Genomic DNA, 20,656 nt, shown 5'->3' on the forward strand with positions numbered 1-20,656 from the left:
CTTCACACCGCCGCCATGACCCAACGCCAGACGAAATGCATTTCCGTCAGTCTACAACACGAACTCCCACGTGCCAGGTAGGCTTTTGGCCCCCCTCCTTGGGCCCCCAAACAGCCCCACCCCTTCTTCCCATGCCGTCTAGATGCTGCGCTTGGTAAGGCCGCACTTTGTCAAGCATTCCTCCACGCCGAGAGCAATGCTGGCAGGAATAGCACCGCGGACACGGTCAATGTCTTCGCCGGCAATGCTCTGTCCAAAGGCGGCAGCAATGACATCGTCGCTCATGGCGAAGGATCCGTCGAGGGCCTGGAGGGTGCCAAAGTCTTCGTTTGCGAATGAGGCTACGAAAACGGCGGGCTCGCAACTATGATCATGTCAGTCCTTTCGTTGGTTCTCGGGAGACAATGTAGCAACTCACTCTGGGTTGAACTGGGTATGGATGGAACCTTGGTAGAAGGGCGTCATCATGAAGGGACACAGCTCGGTGCGGATGACGCGGCGGCTGCCGTCCGCATTGAGGATGCCGTTTTCGGGCACCATTTCGGTGATGAGGCGGCCAGAGATGACCATTTGCAGCTCCGCGGAGCGAGGGTGGACATGGAGCGTGTTCATGCCACAAGGGTCAACACGACCGAGAGCCATGCCGGACGAGGTGCCGACGAGGGCCGGGAAGGTGACGCGGTTGGCGGCAACGAGCTCGCCGCCCTTTCCTGGCTTGGGCTGGGGCTGGTTGAAGTTGAAGATGAAGTCTTCGTTGTTGGGCAGGAGGCTGAAATACTCGGCGGCACTGTGGCGTGTCAGCTGTGACTCTTGATGTCGGTCGCCGGTCTTGGGTCAAGACGTACTTGTCAGCGAGCCGGAGCTGCTTGGTCAGGCTCGTGGTAGGAGTGCTGTGCGTTGTATTGGTGTACGGTACACGCACAGTGGACGGCAGAGCTACGGCGGTGGAGGCCAAGAGCACGGCAGCACTCGCAAGGAGGGTGGAAGAGTGCATCTTGAACAAGCTCGGATGCGATGAACGTTGTGTGAAGGCAGTGGTCGCTTGTCTTGTCTTGAGGCCAGAAATGTTGAGGCTAGGAAAGATACTTGAACGGTGAAAGACGGCTGGCTGTAGTGTTGGTCAATATTGGATAGAGATGGTCTGACAAGGCCAAGACCATCACGTATACTTATAAGTCTGGTTCATGCCCATCTTTACGGTTTGTCCTTGGCCCCCTACCTTTCGCTCCCATCTAGAAGGATCGCAAGCCTCCCGGACTGGATGGCATCCGAGGGACGACGCAACTTGACCGACGCAAGTTGATCCGCCGGCCATTCAGTGTCATGGTCTCGGCCCGGTGGCTCAGCAGCCGATGGGATGTCTGTCATCCCAATGTATCCAGGAAGGTAGGTTTCCTCGGATGACTCTAAAAATTGCAGCAGACACACTGGCGTCAGATGAGGGTGGCATGGCCCAAAACGCTCCGCCTCGCAAAGAATGGAGTCGAGCGAACAGCCGACAGCGAACTTGGTGTCATCCGCGTGTTCTCCTTGAAGAGGTGGGTGCACGCCATTGTCGTCGTCGCAGCGTTGGGGGCTAGTGCTGGGCCTTTTTTTTTTTTTTTCCGGACACTGTCAGCAGCCCGCAACTTGTCCGGCAATGGGTGCTCCCGACAAGAGGCTGAGCAACCGCGGAGAGAGGGACTGTCGTGATGGTTGCGTTGGTGGACTTGTGACGAGCTGCTGCCGTCATGTACCGGTGCCTTATGTAAGCGAACGACGGCGTCTTATGTCAGGCGCCGACAGCGTGCACAAGAAGGAAGCGCCTGTTCCGGGGGGCTGACTGTCGGCTAAAAATACAAGGCGGCCGCTGCGTGAGACGGGAAACGACAGAGAGAGAAGCGGGGGGTAGGATTGCTGGCTGGTGCTGCTGGCGCATTGAGTCGCAGTTGGCAGGCTGCCTGGTCACAGTACGCTAATCGATCCGGCTCGTTCCACACCTCCCGCCGTACCTTATTGCCGAGAGCGAGGACCTAGGGTGCACGTGACCCACCTAACCTAACCTACATGGGACCTCGCTCTTTTGTTGGTGTGTGTCAACAAGATGACTCGGATGGACCCGGTTCATCTGATGCAAGTTGTCAATTTCCACGATGGGACACACTATCGAATGCGACACTCTGCCAGTGCTCTCGGCCGATTCCTGCTTGTTTCTCGTCTTTCTTTTCGTTTTCACTCATGCCGTAAAACACCCGAGCAAACAAGGACAGCCTGTCTTGCCCTGGACGGCTTGCCTGGGACATTCAGATCCCTCAGCACACCGTTGGGGTTTACAGCGCCTCCTTGCATATGAGACACGTGGGGACGGGGCTGCGAAAGGCTGCGTCTGCTGTATGCCACGCCGTTGGAGTGCCGGCCCCGATGCCGCGTCAATGGAGAGCACGGGAGGGGCCATTCCTCGAGGATACACAATGCGTTGCTCATTGACAATTGCCTTGATTGCATCATACAACATGCACCCGCGTCCTCGTGCCGAGAGAGTCGGCACGTCGAGAAGACGCCGCATGCACCGTGGCACAGGCCCTTCCATCACCGAGTGAGTACCTAGTGATGGTGGAGGCAGCGAACATACACAAGGTCCAGCATCAGAGCGCGTCGCGCCGCTGTTCATGGTACATGTAGCAACAGAGACCCCACCGCGTCACAAAGCGCAGAGGGGCCTGGATGAGGGCCTGGCAGAGGCTCATCTCGGTTCATCTAGCGACCATCTTGCGCTCACTCTCCCATTGGCCCCGTGCCTCGGGGCGCACCCAGGCAAATCTCTATCCTTGAAATGATGCCCCTGCGATGGCCCTTGACAAGAGTCTCCCCCATTTTCAGGCCCCCTGGATGATTGGGTGGTCCGCCCTCTGCAGCACATCTCTGGCCGCATGAGGAACGAACGCCATCTGGGGTTGGAGCGAACGGGGCAACGACGTCCTGCTTCATTTCCCCTGACTTGCACAAATTCAACACAAGTCGTCCTCTTCCAGACGTCCTCTCCACCCAACATGAAGATCGTCACCCATCCAAGACCAGGGGGGCCCTCCCTGCTCCTCTGTCCCATCCCAAGCTGAAGCACGCCAATGCCTTCACAATGGCTCGTTCGTGCCTTCTGCCCCCCCCCCCCTTCTCCCCCTCGTCATTTTCCAGGTTTCTCTTCTCGCCCTCAACTCCACACACTCTTTTCTTCCCTCGTTGACCGTGCTCGCTGCTCGACTCTGCTCCCTCATTCTCCCTCATCGTTTCACTGCATTCTTTTTTGGGCCGCTGGCTCCCATTGTTCCTTGCGAACATTCACCATCGTTTACACGCGCACACCTTTTGCTCATCTCGACCGAGTCGACCTTTATGCTGCCTCTCTCAATGTCATAGCATTACCACACGTCGACACACGACACACAACGTTCCTTCTAGCGCGCGACGCGACGCAGCACACCACACACCATCACGCTCGTTACCAATCTCCCCTCCAGAGGATCGACGACCAGACGACGATCGCAAGTCCCGACATCAACAGCCCACCACGATGAAGCTGTTGCAGCAGTGGCAGGTTGCTGCCCTCCTTCTCTGGGTCTCCCAGGGCGAAGGCCAGGCCCACGGTCACGGTGCCCACCAACGCGCCCACGCTGTCCGTCGCCTGAACCACTCCCACAACCACAACCTCGCCGAGAACCAGATCCTCGGCCGCAGCAGCATCGTTCGACGGAACTCCCAGGGCAAGGCTCTCTGCTCTCTGCCGAGCCATCCTGATCTCGTCAAGGTCCCCGGCGCTAAGAACAGTGGCTTCGCCATGAGCCCCGACCAGGAATGTGTCGAAGGCAGCTACTGCCCCATTGCCTGCAAGTCGGGCAAGGTCATGGCCCAGTGGGAGCCCGGTTCCTCCTTCACCTATCCCTCTTCCATGGTATGTTGCTCGTGAGGCGTTTTGTTCTCCTTGTGTGTTCTACCTTCGACCGCCCCTCGCTGTGGAATGAAGGCAGCACCCATGCTCACACGTCATGACAGAACGGCGGATTGTACTGCGGCTCCAACGGCGAGCCCGAGAAGCCCTTTGAGGACTCGCCTTACTGCGTCGACGGAGCTGGCACCATCACGGCTGTCAACGAGTGCGGCAAGCCGCTCTCCTTCTGCCAGACCATCCTCCCTGGCAACGAGGCCATGCTGAGTCCCACCGTTGTCGACAAGTCAGCCACCCTCGCCGTGCCCGACCCGAGCTACTGGTGCTCCACAAGCGCGCAGTGAGTGACACGTGCCAACACATTCCTCTCATGGGATGCCATGACTGACACGTGGACCAGCTTCTATGTCAACCCGCCTGGCGTCCAAGAAGAGGGCTGCATCTGGGGTGACGAATCCAAGAACATTGGCAACTGGGCCACCTACGTCGCTGGCGCCAACCAGGATGCCAAGGGTCAGACCTTTGTCACCCTCGGGTACAACCCCAAATGGGAAGAAACCAACATGAAGAACACCATGCCTAGCTACGCCGTCAAGATTGAGTGTCCCGGTGGTGGCTGCAACGGCACGCCCTGCTCCATCGACCCCTCCAAGAGTGACTCGGGAGAGGTCACCAGCAACAACGCTGGTACCGGCGCCGGCGGCTCTCAGTTCTGCGTCGTCACCGTACCCAAGGGTTCCAAGGCCAACATTGTTGTCTACCCCATCGGCGGATCTGGTGGTGACAGTGACGACGACGATGACAAGGACGATGAGGATGACAAGGACGACGACAAGGAGGAAGAGAAGAAGAAGGAGCCTGAGACCACACCTTTGCCTACTCCAACGCCCACACCTACCCCGACCCCGACGCCCACACCGACACCGACTCCCACTCCAGAGCCTACGACCGAGGAGCTCACTACGTCGAGCCTCATCAAGGAAACTTCTTCCGAGAAGGAAATCGAGACGTCTTCTGAAGTGCCCCGCCCCTCGATCAACCCCGGTATTTTCCACGAGAACGAAGACAACTCCACGTCGTCCCTCTCCTCGTCGTGGTCGGAATCTTCGGCTCCCGTGAGCCTCGCCACCAGCCGCGTCGACGTGACTCCTGCATCTGAAACGCAGCAGGCCAAGCCCACCAAATCCGACGAGAACGAAGGTGCTCGACGCGGTAGCAGTGCCGCTGCCGGCCTCATCGTCGCCATTGTCGCCGTCGGCCTACTCTACTGATTGCCAACTCGTCATGACTCTTGATTCTTCTTACCTCCATCTATCGAGGCCATTTTATTTTTGCACCTAGGTCGACTCAGCCTCGGCCCTTTTATATTTGACTGTCTACTTCACGTGGCATTCTATGAAACCCTTTACACCCGCCATGTAGGCGACTTAGTGTTTATTGTTTTTTTTTCTCCAACCAACCAAAGGAACGCATAGGGTCATCAGTCACGTCGCTGCGTTTGCGTACCCTCCTTGCCACTCTTATCTTGCCCTGGCTTCAGCCGTTCTATTCGTGCGTCTGGTCCAGGACCGCGTCTACGATTCTTGGATATTTTCTGGCTCCATACGAATGGAGACGACCGGGATGAGCCGTTCCGGACTTGTTTTACTTTCACACCTTTTTTTTTAACTATACCCATTTTTACGAGCGTACCTTTTTCTGTACTTCTCCTGGGCTACGAGGCTCGGGGATGATACTTACCGAGTCGGTTGGAGGAATTCGGTGCGCGAGGCAGACGAGGGGCGAGAGAGCGACTCGGGAGTGGGACATGTTTCGGGGTTGGTGGCCGGAGTGCTAGGTGGTCATGATGTTACGTGACGATCTAATGTAGATAGTTGATTCAGACAAAAGTGGCAAAATTTCATGTCAGAATACTTGACGGTCTTGTCGTGCTTGCCACAGCTTTGCTCAAGCCGTCACATTGCGCCTTTTGTATGGTACGTGAATTCAGCCTTGCCCTTCCAGTAAAAGGGTACATACATGTATAGCGTTCATCCGTGAAGTTTTTCTGTGTCTGCCCGTCACCCCTTGACCCACCCCGGCACGTCCTCCAGGTCAACGTCTCCCTCGTGATATTTTCTCTCGTGAATGGCAGACCAAGGTGTCGGCCATCCGGCAACGACGGGGCTACGCTTCGTGGCGCCGAGGACGGCGAAGCGGGTCGACGAGTGGGCAATGTATCCCTTCATGAGGCCCTGCGCGATGAGGGACGCGACCATCATCTCGACGTCGGCGAGCGTGACGTCGGCGTCGCCGCAGACGAGGCCCTCGTTCGGCCGCAGCCTCGTCGGCCCGCCGTCGGGCGGCACGAGCGTCGAGTGCGTATCGTTGGCGACGGCGCGCATGAAGACGGCCGAGACGTGCGCGGGGGGCGCCCGGACCGGCGGCGCGTGCCAGCCCTGGAGGCGGCGCTGCTGGAAGGCGGCGGCCGTCCGGAGGTCGGCGAGGTCGAGCGTTGCCGCCTTGCGCGCCGGCACGCTGGGGTCGACGTTTGTGTCGGCGTCGGTCAGGGCGTACGTCAGCAGGAAGGTGCGGCGCGCAAGCGAGCGCCAGAGCAGCGGCCGCAGGCGGTGCGTCAGCGGCAGCAGGAGGCCGCGCTCGAAGAGCCAGTCTTCGTGCGCCGCCAGCGTGTGCTGGTAGGAGACAAAGTCGCCCTGACGAATGGCTGACGCGAGAGGCGCGAACACGGCCGCCAGCTTGTCAGAGGCTTCAGGCCGGGAGAGAAGGCTCTGCGTGGGGAGCCGGCCGAGGAAGAGGTTGGCAGGGATGAGGTAGGTGAGGATGCGGTGTCGATGGGAGACCAGAGGGGCCGGCGTCTGGCTGTACGCTTCCTGGAGGCAGAGCGAGGCTCGGACGTAGTGGCTGTTGGAGAGATTGAAACGGCCGAGGTAGAAGAGAAAGGTGACGCGCTGTGCGGCAGGATATAGGGACAGTGGCGGTGAATTGGACGAAATGTTGGTGAAGATTTGCTTCGCAAGCTGGGTCCGGCGGCAGGCGAAGAGCAGCTTCAGCACCAGGTTGGCGAACATGTAGACGCCAATCTTCTTTCCTTCCGGTTTGCTGTAGCGCGCACTTGTGCGATCCGTCAGACACGTGGTGAATATCTTCTGAATAATTTCAGCCGATGTCTCGGCAATGGACTTGCGGTCATCGGCTTCAACGTTGCGCAGCCGCATGGTCAGATCAGGGCGGCGACTGACCATCATGGTCAGCCTAGACATGGTCTCGCATAATGACATGGCCGTCTTGAGTAGCATGCCACCATACATGGGATGAGCAAAAGCCGTTCCACAGGAGCTGTGTGCCGTCACCCAGTCAGTCGCATCCAGCACGAAAGCACAAGAGCCACTCACTTGACCAATCCACTGAGCAACGTGTGTGCCGCCAGCAGGTTATCAAAGTCCACATCTCGCCAAAACAAAAGATAGTCCTTCATGAATGTGACGAAACCAGGCCATGGCGTGGCCTCGCCTTCTGAGACATCGTCATCCTCGGGAAGACACTTCTCGATCGTCTGTTCGAGAGCTGTGCTATCTTGTTGACGGAAACCAGTGCGAAGCTGCGCGGCAAGGTTGTGGTAAGTCTGTGAGGCGTTGGGTTCAACCAGCAGCCAGTTGCGAAGCTCGTCGCCGTTTTGCTGGCGCACAAAGGCCCTGATTTGTGTGAGGAATTCAATCAGGAGCGTCATTGGCGCAGAATTGAGCGTGGTCGCCGTGAATACCGACGTTGGATATTGTTTGTTGCTGCTCAGTCAATGAGAAATGCGGTAAACTAAAGGTAAGTCGCGGTCCTGTCCCCAGTTGAAGAGCCCGGTGACACGGTGAGAGGTTGCAATTGGTCGGTGTGATTCGGTCACTGGACTGCTCCCGCAGGGTTCAATCCCTGGATGCCTTGCTCCTAGCGAAAAACTCAGGCAGTTCAACGATAGCTTCTTGACTTTAGCCATCACACTGTAACCTTGCCTATGGTCATTTTCGAGTCTTAAGATATGCAGAGCACCGCGGACCACCAGGTGCCTCGTCAAAATTGATCATCCAAATGTCATTACGGTGTCTACGTCTAGAAACTCTACACTGACTCGATGCGTTGCACCACCAGGGCTGTCGCAGCACCTCCGCCGTTGCAAATGGCCGCGACACCATACTCACCAGGCTTCAGCTGGTGCAGCAAAGTCGTCAGAATCCTCGAGCCCGAGCTTCCCAACGCGTGTCCCAGCGAAATAGCTCCACCCAAAGGGTTCACCTTCGCATTCTCAAGCCCCAGGATCTAGAAATCAACAATTAACGAGTGATTCATGACTGGACAGCAGGAATTGACTCACCTTCTCGTTGGCCTTGATGACGGCCGCAAACGCCTCATTAAACTCCCAGATGGCCACCTGGTCCTTGGTGATTCCAGCGCGCTTCAGGGCAATAGGGACTGCAGATGCTGGTGCGATGGGGAAATCGATGGGATCGACAGCCGCGTCGGCTGAACCGCAAATCTTCGCAAGTACCCTCGATCCGGATCCGTACTCTCGGGCAATTTCCTTGCTGCCCAGAACAAGAGCGCTTGCGCCGTCGTTCAGGGTAGAAGAGTTGGCGGCCGTGACGGTGCCCGTTCCATCCCGGACGAAGGCGGGCTTCAGAGTCGGCAGCTTCTCGAGCTTGGCATCGTTGAAGCCTTCGTCCACCTTGATTACTGTGTCGCCCTTGCGGCTAGAGACTGTTACCGGGGCGATCTCGTCATCAAAGGCATTCGCCTTCCATGCGGCCTGCGCGCGCTCGTAGGACTGCACAGTGTACTGATCCTGCATCTCTCTCGTGACTTCGTACTTCTTGGCTGTGCTCTCGGCGCAGATGCCCATGTGGATATCGTCGTAGGCATCGGTCAGACCATCCTTGATCAAGCCATCCTCCATCTTGACGTGCCCAAACGACGGAAGGTTCGACGAGCGAGGGACGTAGTAAGGTACCCGCGTCATGTTCTCCATGCCGCCAGCAATCTGGGCTTCGGACAGGCCGAGTTGAATGTTCTGCGCCGCCATAACAACCGCCTTCAGACCAGAGGCACAGACCTTGTTGATGGTGATGGCCTCAACGCTCGAGGGGAGTCCGGCGAAGATGGCAGCTTGCCGAGCAGGAGACTGGCCAACAGAGCCTTGGAGGACGTTTCCCATGTAGACATCGGTAATCTTGGACACGGGCACTTTAGACTTTTCGAGGGCCGACTTTATGGCGACGGCGCCCAGTTTCGGGGCGGGCACGGTGGTGTAGGAGCCGTTGAACTGCGGAACACATACTCGTTAGAGCTCAGCTGACGCGAGTGATTTCGATTGCCACGAACCTTGGCCGTCGGGGTCCTGGCGGCGCTGAGGATATAAGCATCCCGGATCTCCTGCTGAAGCGCGGTTCGCGTAGAGAACGGACGAGCGGCGAGTTGCCTGGCCACCTGGCCAGAGAGCGCCGTCGTTCGCCTGAGCTGCATGACGGTCATTGTTTTGCGCAAAGTAGTGGCGTGGAGAGCGAGTTTGTGGTACGGGCGCGTTCGCAAAGTCTGTGATGGCGAAATAAAAGGAGAGGTGGGAAGGCGTCAGGGGACATGTGAACGCGACCTTAACCCGGATTTGATGGCGACCTCGGGCTGCCTCGGCTTAAGAACGACCAACGATCTCGGAACCTGCGGGGGAGGCGGGATTGACGTCGGCTGCTATTCCCATCGGCCCCGCACCCTGCCCAAAAGGCTCCGACGCTGCGGGGGTTGAGGTTGGGGGGCTTTGGAGCACTTCTCGATTCATTGATTCCGAGCAGAGCTGATCAATACCCTCCGGGTATGAGCCGAAATTCCTGCATGAGGTTACTATTGTTGACGGCTCGGCCTGATAACTTCACTTAACGTATTAGCCAAGGTAAAGCGGCTGGCTCGTGGCTCAACATCTCACTTTCTTCGCTTCAGGCAAGCTGTTTGTTGTATCTGTAGAACGGGTCAGTAACCCCCCTGATGTCACATGGTTTCCCGGAAACCAGAATGGCACAAAACCCAGCGTATGCCACCAGTCCGCACCATTGGCCTTCCAGCTACTCAAATTGCCCAAGAGTGGCCTCGGCGCTGCGTTCTGGCGATACTATGTTGTTCAATTATTCATACAATGTTCTAGATAGCGATGCGGTTCCCGAACGACACCAGCCTATCCTAGGTAAGATGCGCAATTTCACACCCCTGGAGTCTTCCTCTGTCTATGTCTCTCCAGTGGTCCTTTGGTTGATGAGAGCTGATCGCCTCACTTCCGCTCAGTTCTCGAAAGCAATCACACATTACAAAAAGCGCGTGCATGACACAACGGGGTTCTCTATATCTTCAACTATGACAGTGTACCTGAAAAGCAATAAGCATAGAAGACCCCTTGGCTCGTTGATGGCTGGTCTTAAAGTGATTAATCCATTGCAGGCACCTCTAGCCTGATCCCCATACAGCCTGGTCGATGGATTCCTTGAGCACATGGTGTGAAGTCTATGACTGTACCATAGGTCTCGCTCTCGTCGTGTGGCTCTAACAAAGGTGTTGGGCATCTAGCAGCTACCCATGGATCTACAAGCGAGATGCAAGCTTTAGCTGGATGGCATCCCGTGTTGCCCTCTTTCGGGAAATATCTCACCAAACCCCCAAACTTCCTTCTGCATGAAACGTATCCGACGGCCTATGATAGATTACAATGCGTTGCATTCAGGGATACTTTGGGCAGGAGCACTACATCGTCCGGAATGAAGTTGTCCTCTATGGGGACAGTACGGTAGATAGACGCCTGAGAGCAAAAGTGTTCACCATATATGACGTGATGGGGTCCAAAGCCAGATCGCGGTATAATGAGAGCCACGTCGGTACGCATTCACTTGTTAGATTTACCCAAATGGAATTATTAGGCCGTACATCGAACTTGACTCGGCTCAAAGTAGTGCAGAGTCGGGCCAAGATTCCCTAATCGCGCAAGGCCTCATGTGAGCAACTGGTTCCTCTGTCGTCATGTTAGACTGTCTCACGACCCGCCATACGCAGCAAGCTCTCTGGACTTTTCTGAGCGAGGGAGAGGGCAGCCGTGCTGCGTAACGGGAAGAAGTCCCACGAAGTCACGATGCGCCCCAAGTGAGCACTACCGTAGATGCGCGACCTGCTCCCGTCTCACACTTCGCACCATCAAGGTAGGCCGATTACCGAGTGGATGATAGCAGACGCTATAATTGTCCTCTCGATGTTGGGCATTGCATACCTTGATCCGCTGCAGTTTAAGTCATGTACCGTTGCCAAAGACAGCAAGCGACTGTGGCGATTGGCCGCTGGGGCGCTCTGAGCGCGCTGATTGGCTATCGAATGGCCTCGCCCGCCGGCGCATGATGAGCGGGTTCCGATGAACGTTGCACATCTGATGGCAAAGCACCTTGTCCTGTCTTCAGCTCAGGCTTCCTTTCCTTCAACCTTCTGGCACACCCACCTGACAAATCGACTTTGTTTCGCCCCTGCAATCCTCTCCCGACGGACCTCCTGCGACCCGACTACCCTCTTGTTTTGAATATCTGTGCACGCACGAGACAGATTCGGGACATCATCATCACTCGTTGCCAGTGCTTTTCGGGATCTGCTCATCCTGTCGCCAAAGCAGCCATCTACCCATCTGTGCACGCCTTGACCGACAAGCCACCATCCGACAGCATGTCTACAGCCGCCAGGCGTCGCTTGATGCGCGATTTCAAGGTGCGTTACACACCAGGGTATCATCGCTACGATGTGTCAACGGGTCTCTAACTGTGGACGGTAGCGAATGCAAACAGATCCTCCTGCCGGCGTTTCCGCCTCGCCAGTCCCGGACAATGTCATGACATGGTACGGCGAACCCCCTCACGTGGATGATTTGTTTTTACTCACGACGGAGAAACAGGAATGCTGTGATTATTGGTCCCGCCGACACGCCATTCGAAGACGGCACATTCAGACTGGTCATGCAGTTTGAAGAGCAATACCCAAACAAGCCACCTGCCGTCAAGTTCATCAGCCAGATGTTCCACCCCAATGTCTACGCTACAGGCGAACTCTGTCTGGATATTCTGCAGAACCGTTGGAGCCCGACATACGACGTGGCAGCTGTTCTCACCAGCATCCAGAGTCTACTGAATGATCCCAACACGGGATCACCAGCAAACGTCGAAGCCTCGAACCTGTATAAGGACAACCGAAAGGAGTACACGAAGCGGGTGCGGGAGACGGTGGAAAAGAGCTGGGAGGACTAGCCGTGCTCGGCGCTGGACAACATGCAGCGAGCCATCTTCAAATACCCCCGTCGAGTATGTGCTTGCCTGTGACAGAGGGCAGTATGCGAGACGAAACAGAAAACATGACGGACATGTGGTCAAAGTGTGACCACTACTCCATCGAGCGCCGGGTTCTTTTGTTTTTGTAGTGAGGGTTGTCGGTCACTGGTTATTGGCGTCTGGATTGCTTGGGTCTATGCTTTGTTACCATTCGGCGGCGTGGAAAGGGATACGATACGATCGACCACCTATGTACTTAGGGGCGGGCAAGACAGCTACAAGAGATGAGATACGAGTGGCATCGATGGCTGCAAATGCGCGGTCTATGTTACTGAAACTACAACGTGCCTGGCCACCTTGAGGCGGACGTCTGGAGATGCTGCAACTGGAGAGGCGGCATCTCGCAACTTATCTACCACCCTACATCACCCCCCACCATGTGACGATGACTTAGAGTCCCTCAGCCGTGGAATGGGTTGATGCCAATTTCGCGGGGTGGTGACTAGCGCTAGGTATGGCGCATTGCGTCGAATGATTAGCGACCCGCTCACTAAATTCCGCGGTAGGTGACACCTATTCGGCCCCTGCCACAGTGAGGAACTCCCGCGCCCTGACAAGCCTAAGGCAGGCACATGAAACCACCACTATGGAAAGGTGGTCCAGTCCAGGCTGCTTGGTTGTTCAATCTCGCTCGCCGTTACCAGGTGCCCACCACCATAGCACAGTCAACGCGAATTCCCTCCACACCGCGCCGCGTCCACCGACTTCCCTCCCTCAACCCCCTCTCTCCGTGATCCGTCTTTCTCGCTCCTCACTTCACCCTAAGAAAGACCCAACTCGCTGTCGAACGATTCCGACATGCACGGTACTGCTTGACCACGCCCTGAATCCCACGAGCCCATCATTGGCGCATCTCGGGGTCTCCCGCTCTCTGTGTGCTCCGCAACGCACCGCAACGCAACAACAAGCCCCTCCCCCTGGTTTCCCGACAACACACCGGGTCGAGTCCTCAAGTCCTCCACCCGAGTTCCATGCTTCGACCCAGCACATCGCATTTGCTAGATTTCCTCCGTCGTCATCATGTCTAGCGCCAACAGCATTAAGGTTGTCGCCCGGTTTCGGCCGCAGAACAAGATCGAGTTGGCATCGGGCGGTCAACCGATTGTTTCCTTCAACTCCGAGGACACCTGTGCTCTTGACGTACGTCACCTTTCATAGCTCCTGTGACCTGGAGGTTACGGATGAGATGCGCAGCTTGCTAACATATATCTTTCGTCTTTTCAAACAGTCCAAGGAAGCACAGGGCGCCTTTACCTTCGATCGCGTGTTTGATATGGAATGTAAGCAGTCCGACATCTTCGACTTCTCCATCCGATCCACCGTCGATGATATTCTCAACGGATACAATGGCACCGTTTTCGCCTACGGCCAGACAGGCGCTGGCAAGTCCTACACCATGATGGGTTCCAGTATCGACGATGAGGAGGGCCGCGGAGTCATTCCTCGCATTGTCGAGCAGATCTTCGCCAGCATCATGTCCAGCCCCAGTACAATCGAATACACTGTGCGAGTCAGCTACATGGAGATCTACATGGAGAAGATTCGTGATCTGTTAGCGCCGCAAAACGACAACCTGCCGGTACACGAGGAAAAGAGTCGCGGAGTTTATGTCAAGGGTCTGCTCGAGATTTACGTTTCCAGCGTGCAGGAGGTCTACGAAGTCATGAGGCGGGGTGGTAACGCCCGCGCCGTGGCGGCCACCAACATGAATCAGGAGTCTTCGCGATCCCATTCGATCTTTGTCATCACCATTACCCAGAAGAACGTCGAAACAGGCTCGGCAAAGAGCGGCCAACTCTTCCTTGTCGATCTTGCCGGCAGCGAAAAGGTCGGCAAGACGGGCGCCAGCGGCCAGACATTGGAGGAGGCCAAAAAGATCAACAAATCTTTGAGCGCCCTCGGCATGGTCATCAACTCCTTAACGGATGGCCGATCCTCTCACATTCCGTATCGCGACTCGAAACTAACACGCATCCTGCAAGAATCTCTCGGAGGCAACAGTCGCACGACGCTTATCATCAACTGCTCGCCTAGCAGTTACAACGATGCCGAAACCATCAGCACCTTGAGATTCGGAACGAGGGCCAAGGCGATCAAGAACAAGGCAAAGGTCAACGCCGAGCTCAGCCCCGCAGAGCTTAAATCTCTGCTCGGAAAAGCCAAGGGACAGATCACAAACTTTGAGGGCTATATTTCCAGCCTGGAAGGCGAGATTCAAATGTGGCGGTCTGGAGAGTCTGTCCCCAAAGACAAGTGGGTAGCCCCACTCACTGACGGCCACTCTGCCCCCAAAGCAGAAACCAGAGCACCTCGACCTTCGACGCCTTCGAGACTCGTGCCGGAAAGTAGGGCAGAAACGCCTGCCATTTCGGAGCGCGCAGGGACGCCCAGCCTGCCGCTCGACAAGGACGAGCGGGATGAGTTCCTGCGTCGTGAGAATGAGCTGCAAGATCAGCTTGCTGAGAAGGAAAGCCAGTATGCCGCGGCTGAGAAGTCTCTCGGCGAGATCAAAGAGGAACTTGTTTTCCTTAAGGAACATGATAGTAGAACCGGCAAGGAGAACGAGAAACTCACAGCAGAAGTCAACGAGGTCAAGATGCAAATGGAGCGCTTGAGCTTTGAAGGGAAGGAGGCACAAATCACGATGGACGCTCTGAAGGAACAAAACTCGGAGCTGACGGCCGAGCTGGACGAGGTCAAGCAGCATCTCCTTGATGTCAAGATGAACGCCAAGGAGAGCGGAGCACTTCTCGACGAGAAGGAGAAGAAGAAGGCTGAGAAAATGGCCAAGATGATGGCTGGCTTTGATCTCGGCGCAGATGTCTTCAGCGACAACGAAAAGGCCATCGCGGATGCCATCAGTCATCTAGAGACCCTGCGTGAACAAAGCTCTGGGGGCGACGCTGTCGCGCCCGAAGAATTCCATACCCTCAAGTCCAGATTTGAGGAGATCCAGAGCATCGTCCGCCAGGCTGAGCTCTCAATCTATCGCTCATCCTCGAGCGAGGCGGAGACTCGCCGCCGTTTGGAGCTCGAAGACCGGCTTGCAGCCGTGCAGGAGGAGTATGAGTCGCTTTTGACTCGCAATCTGAGCGAGGCCGATGTTGAGGAGGTCAAGGCCCGTCTGGAGAACGCTTATTCTAACAAGCAAACTGCATCTTTGCAGGCTGTGGACGAGCTCAAGGCCGACATTACCCACAAGGCCGCCGAAAATGGCAGGCTTCAGACTCTGATCGAGGATCTGCAGCAGCGGGTCAAGGCCGGCACCGGCGCGCCCATGGCCAACGGCAAGACAATCCAACAGCAGATTGCTGAATTCGACATCATGAAGAAGAGCCTCATGCGCGACCTGCAGAACCGCTGCGAGCGCGTTGTCGAGCTTGAAATTTCGCTCGACGAGACGAGGGAACAGTATAACAACGTCCTTCGGTCATCGAACAACCGGGCTCAGCAGAAGAAGATGGCCTTCCTGGAACGCAACCTCGAGCAGCTGACACAGGTTCAGCGACAACTCGTCGAGCAAAACTCGGCCCTCAAGAAGGAGGTAGCTATTGCTGAACGAAAGCTCATTGCTCGCAACGAGCGCATCCAGAGCCTCGAGAGCCTGTTGCAGGACAGTCAAGAGAAGTTGGCCTCTGCGAATCACAAGTATGCTGTCCCCTGTACCATCCCTATTCTTGTCGGCGGTCGTTTCCTTCCTACATTTACCAGGCCCCGGTTGCACTGGGGCTACTAATCCCGCGCTCCCCCGCCTCGTTATCGCCTACAATCCCAATATCCTCTGCACAGTAGTCTCTCTATTCAAGACGTGTCTAATTGGTGGCTTGTAGATTCGAAGTCCAACTCGCCGCAGTCAAAGAACGCCTCGAGGCAGCCAAGGCCGGCAGCACGCGCGGCCTGAACTCGCCGTCGCTCGGCGGTTTCAGCTTTTCCGGCGCCGGCAGCCGCATCGCCAAGCCCCTCCGCGGCGGCGGCGGCGGCGAGCCCACAGGGCCCAGCATCCCCGTCATCAATAACATTCAGCAGAACGAGGGCGGCAACAAGCGGAGCAGCTGGTTTTTCTCTCAGAAGTGAAGGGGATTCGGCGACGAAGGCGACCCGTTTGCATACCAGCAGCGTTTCGTCACGGTCGACGAGACAACAAAGCGGAGACTAGGTGACGCTGCTCAGACCGCCTTGCATCTGACACTTCTGAGTTTGGACACTGCATTAAGGCTGTGTGTTGTTTGTGGCACATGGCCTGACTGTTACTCTCCTCGTCTTCTTTGTCACTATACCACATGAGCAGAGTGGCGGTTGGGAGGTACACAGAATTATAGATGTGACGGCGAAGCGGGCATGAGAGCGCGGACACATCGAGCGGAGACAGAGGTCACGGCAACGCTGCTTTGACTTCACGAGTCGTCAGAACAAAGTATGTGCGGCAAGTTGATGGATGTGATATGCTTGTCATCGACGGCCTAAATCAGAAGAAGGGGAAGTGGCTTTTGGCACGATTACATGATGACTGAGAGCTCGAGAGGAGAGATAGACCAGAGGCCCCCGTTCCTGCATACATGCCGGACTTCAAGTGTTATGACAACAGAACTCATGAAATAAAGTGAATGGATGATACAGCTCCAAAGCATGTAAGTGAAGTGTATGCGAGAAAATCCAATCAACACCAAGAAAACATGACTCGACAGGATCAATTGCCGGCTCCCTGTCACTCACGGTATGGCTACTTCCAAGAGGAGCATTGGACATCTTCAGAGTTATGGTCTGTCCATCTGAAGGATTCAGTCTGTCCAAAGCGCCACTTTGACCGGAAACTCAGTAGGTATCAAGAGGCAGAGACGTTTAATGCTTGCGTGAGCTCTGTGCGTGGAGGAGCATATATTCGGGTATCATCACAGCAGCCATGATGAGAATGCCAGCGATGCCAATCAAGAAGACTTTGACGTAAAGCTGGACAAGACGGCGCCAGGCGGCGGCGGAGAAGGTGTTCCAGGCCTCAGTCATGCTGACATAGCCCTTGCCATCGAGGACAGCTGGGACCACGGAGCCGCCAAAAGAGCGGTCGAAGGGGATTATCGTGTCGTCAGCCTCGGGCAATAGCGAGGCCTGAACGCGGACGAGAACAACGTGGGCTGGAATGACAAGCAGAACAACAACAGCGAGGCTCGCCAAGACAACAACGACGTCCTTCCAATTGTTGTGATTTGCGTTGATAGCCCGGGCAACCAGAGAAGGCGTGAAGCGGGCGATCTGCGTAACAAGCCACAATAGGGCGACGGGTCGAGCTGTAGCATCGAACGTGCGGCGGAAATCGGGCATGCGTGACCAGAACCGAATAGGAGAACGGGATGTCATGACGATATGAACCCATGCGGTATCCAGCTGAACCAAGGCCAGGGAGGCAGGCAGGAGGGCGAGGAAAGCAAGGCTGGTGGGGAGCACAAGCATAAATAGGACCAAAATGATGGAAGTCAGCAGCGTATAGGCGAAATAACAGGAAAAGCCGCGGAAGAAGGCACCGAATCCGCCATGAGAGCGAACCAGACGAGTGGTGGCACGGATGCTCGAGGTAATGGGAAGAGCGCGGCCAGTCGGGGTGTGGACAACAGGAGCACGGCTAGCAGAAGCGCGGCCAGCAGAAGCGCCAGGAGCATCAGGGACCTTCTTCGGGCTGTTGTGGAGAGCTGCATCATCAGCGAAGGATGCAGTCTCGTCGTCATCTAGGGAGATTCGGTCGTAAGCAGGATCGTTCTCATCTTCAACCATGGCTAGCACGGGAAAGACTCGTTGGAAGGTGTAGAAGGTCTATCAGGTCAGTCGAGTTGGCATTACAGGTCTTACACGATTGGCACGACTTGAGAGACATACGATGATGAGAAGAGGGAGAAAGATGATCCAGTCGATGAGAACAATAAGCAATGACCAAGGAGGGAGCTGATCTTGTGAGGTGTTGGTGTCCCTCTTGGAGAGCGACACCGGACTGTCAGCGAGTCTTCTGTAGACAGCGGTCGCGATAGCGACGCCGGAGCTGACGGGTAGCATGGTGGCTAGAACGCAAAAGGTGAAGAAGAAAGCAGGAATGAGGTTTGTGAATGAAAGCGATGCTCAAGAGACGTAATGTTGGGGGGAAGCTAGAGTTCGGAGGTGAGTTATGAAAGTAAGAATGACTGATGAGAATGAACTGCGAATTGGCCTTGGTACGTGACAACAGTCGCGAAGCGCCAGGCTTGCGGCACAGTCGGGTGGGGTCGTGCAAGGCAACAGCTGCACAGCCCCTTCCAGCTTCCATCGCCACCTGCTTACCCGTCTACCTAGGTACGTAGGTATCTACCTAACTACCTGCCAGAGGTGAGGTAATGTACTTTATTCTAGGTACCTAGCAGCCTGTCATTGAGCTTACTCCCGAATTACCTAGGTACCTGTTGTGCCACTGATAGTTGTTTCAATTCAGGGGAATAGTGAAACCTCGCCCACGCCTACAGGAGCCTCTTCCTATCTACCCTTTCAAGGTACCTAGGGTCGATACGGGATAGATATAGTGTCTTCGTCCAGACACCCGGTAGCAGCCGCTGTTCTACACCATTACCCTGCCAGCGAAGCCCCTTTGCACATTCGCCACCAGGTACCAAGCCAGAGAGAGTCCTGCCCACCTTACCTATCTACCTTAGGTATGTATCTTCAGGGCTTAGGCAGGATTCTCGATATTCAGCCTTGTACCTAGCCCCTTGGCGGCTGATGCCACGAGACATGCCAAGAAGGCAAGGCGCAGGCCGGGTCTATGTTCCATTCCTTGTGACATGAACGTGCCGCCAAATACAAGCAGACGTTGTAACGTGGCTCTCCATTTTATAGGCACAGCGTATAGCTGCTTAGCTTCTACGAGGCATCTTTTGAGCTCGTAGGGAATCTCATACTTGCTAGACTTCAAGAAGACTTCACCGATATGGCCTCAGGCCTTCGGCGCATACTCCACATCTAACGAGACCAGACCTTGATTCGATGACCACCTACACGTAACCTCCCTGCTAGACGCTCATTTCTTGCATGCTAGGAAAGCATGCAAGTCAACATCGAATGTGCACATGGGGAGGCGCCGCAGATAAGCAAGCAGTAGATCGCTACAATAAAAGGGCAAATGGCGGTATATCGGGATACAAGCCTTAGATGGCAGATCGGATATTGATTACAATTCGCTCGAGCGTCCAAAGACTATGACTCCCATACTCTATATCTGGTGTTCATTTTCACCATCATACATCCCAGGTTAAGAGTACGAACTCTGCCTCAACACAGTACTTCTGCTTTGAAAGCCTTGAATTTGTACGAATTTAGCAGGTTCCTAAGTACGACTGAAGAAGCCCATGCATGGTTCATGAACCGGTTGCACACGCCACTAAACTAAGAGCCAATTTTTCTTGATGCACAGGCGAGAAAGTGTATTATGGGCAACCCAGATGACGTAGCGCGAAGATTGCGACCTCAAAGATCAATAACAACCATAGTTCAGGTGTCAGTAATACCTACCTTAAGAGCTACATGTCTGTGGCCCACTTGTGACACTGGACAGTGAATCAGCACCCCACCCACCCAGAGCTACACTTGCATTCACTCTACCACTACATGCTACAAGCTAGCAAACAATACACAACAGTGAAGGAACTCGGCCTACTGAGAAGCGAACGAACGAGCATGTCTCATGATACGATACCCAATCTCCTGTCACTCCGCGGAGCTCGTTCTGCTCGCGGGCGTGGTCGGACCGCAGGCCCCCCAGGCTTCCCCTCGCGAGCCACCAATGACCTGGCCATCCAAGGCACTGACGATGATGCGGCCGCCTCCCGTCTTAGTGCCGTCTCGCTTGGCTATCTCCAGGACCCGTTTGCCCAGTACTTTGTCGAAACACAAGCGTCGCTGGCGCCACGTCGTCTGCCTATTATCAACAGAGGCGAGTTTTGTCCTTCTCCCTACCGACATGCCGTTCTCGTGCTTGAACGCAGGCTGACCTGGTGGCCAGGCACATACACCAGGACATGTGCGCTCAACCAACTTGTAGACTCATTCCTAGCCGAGGATGATCGTTCGTTTCCGAGCCAGTCGAAGGAACGGCAGATCATCTCGCTTGGCGCAGGCACTGACACGCGCATTTTCCGTATTTTCGGAGGGCGGGCGTGTCACAACCTGGTATATCACGAGCTGGATTTTCCCGTGACTGTAACCAAAAAGTCGCGCCTCGTGTCGGCAATACCTCCGATGAGGCGAGTCCTTGGCGAACAGGTGCCGCAACCGGATGGATCATGGAGCTGTCGCCCGCCTTCTGGCGGAGAGTACTATTGCCATGGCATTGACTTGCGTGAGCTACCTC

At 55.7% G+C, this 20,656-nt stretch overlaps 7 protein-coding genes across 7 annotated transcripts; 3 read left to right on the forward strand and 4 right to left on the reverse strand.

Moving 5' to 3' along the window:
* Positions 1–138: 138 nt before the first annotated feature.
* Positions 139–994, reverse strand: D7B24_008454 (uncharacterized protein; the record flags this gene model as incomplete). The annotated part of the gene is made up of 3 exons (XM_028642541.1): positions 139–364; positions 419–787; positions 846–994. The coding sequence occupies 3 exons, from the start codon at positions 992–994 to the stop codon at positions 139–141; spliced, it is 744 nt and encodes a 247-aa protein (XP_028493656.1).
* A 2,553-nt stretch (positions 995–3,547) lies between these two features.
* Positions 3,548–5,190, forward strand: D7B24_008455 (uncharacterized protein; the record flags this gene model as incomplete). Its single annotated transcript, XM_028642542.1, has 3 exons — positions 3,548–3,925; positions 4,027–4,259; positions 4,320–5,190. The coding sequence occupies 3 exons, from the start codon at positions 3,548–3,550 to the stop codon at positions 5,188–5,190; spliced, it is 1,482 nt and encodes a 493-aa protein (XP_028493657.1).
* Positions 5,191–5,979: 789 nt separating this feature from the next.
* D7B24_008456 (uncharacterized protein) lies at positions 5,980–7,646 on the reverse strand (the record flags this gene model as incomplete). Its single annotated transcript, XM_028642543.1, has 2 exons — positions 5,980–7,255; positions 7,312–7,646. 2 exons carry the CDS (start codon positions 7,644–7,646, stop codon positions 5,980–5,982), a joined length of 1,611 nt encoding a protein of 536 aa, XP_028493658.1.
* Positions 7,647–8,026: 380 nt separating this feature from the next.
* On the reverse strand, positions 8,027–9,433 carry D7B24_008457 (uncharacterized protein; the record flags this gene model as incomplete). The annotated part of the gene is made up of 3 exons (XM_028642544.1): positions 8,027–8,224; positions 8,280–9,224; positions 9,284–9,433. The coding sequence occupies 3 exons, from the start codon at positions 9,431–9,433 to the stop codon at positions 8,027–8,029; spliced, it is 1,293 nt and encodes a 430-aa protein (XP_028493659.1).
* Positions 9,434–11,641: 2,208 nt separating this feature from the next.
* On the forward strand, positions 11,642–12,216 carry UBC2 (Ubiquitin-conjugating enzyme E2 2; the record flags this gene model as incomplete). The annotated part of the gene is made up of 3 exons (XM_028642545.1): positions 11,642–11,683; positions 11,748–11,812; positions 11,868–12,216. The coding sequence occupies 3 exons, from the start codon at positions 11,642–11,644 to the stop codon at positions 12,214–12,216; spliced, it is 456 nt and encodes a 151-aa protein (XP_028493660.1).
* Positions 12,217–13,317: 1,101 nt separating this feature from the next.
* Positions 13,318–16,371, forward strand: KLP1 (Kinesin heavy chain; the record flags this gene model as incomplete). Its single annotated transcript, XM_028642546.1, has 3 exons — positions 13,318–13,437; positions 13,526–15,945; positions 16,128–16,371. 3 exons carry the CDS (start codon positions 13,318–13,320, stop codon positions 16,369–16,371), a joined length of 2,784 nt encoding a protein of 927 aa, XP_028493661.1.
* A 765-nt stretch (positions 16,372–17,136) lies between these two features.
* Positions 17,137–18,336, reverse strand: D7B24_008460 (uncharacterized protein; the record flags this gene model as incomplete). The annotated part of the gene is made up of 2 exons (XM_028642547.1): positions 17,137–18,099; positions 18,163–18,336. 2 exons carry the CDS (start codon positions 18,334–18,336, stop codon positions 17,137–17,139), a joined length of 1,137 nt encoding a protein of 378 aa, XP_028493662.1.
* Between the last annotated feature and the right edge of the window lie 2,320 nt (positions 18,337–20,656).

Source organism: Verticillium nonalfalfae (assembly GCF_003724135.2).
Source record: "Verticillium nonalfalfae strain VnAa140/NRRL 66861 chromosome Unknown scaffold_76, whole genome shotgun sequence".
NCBI classification, from domain to species: Eukaryota; Fungi; Ascomycota; class Sordariomycetes; order Glomerellales; family Plectosphaerellaceae; genus Verticillium; species Verticillium nonalfalfae.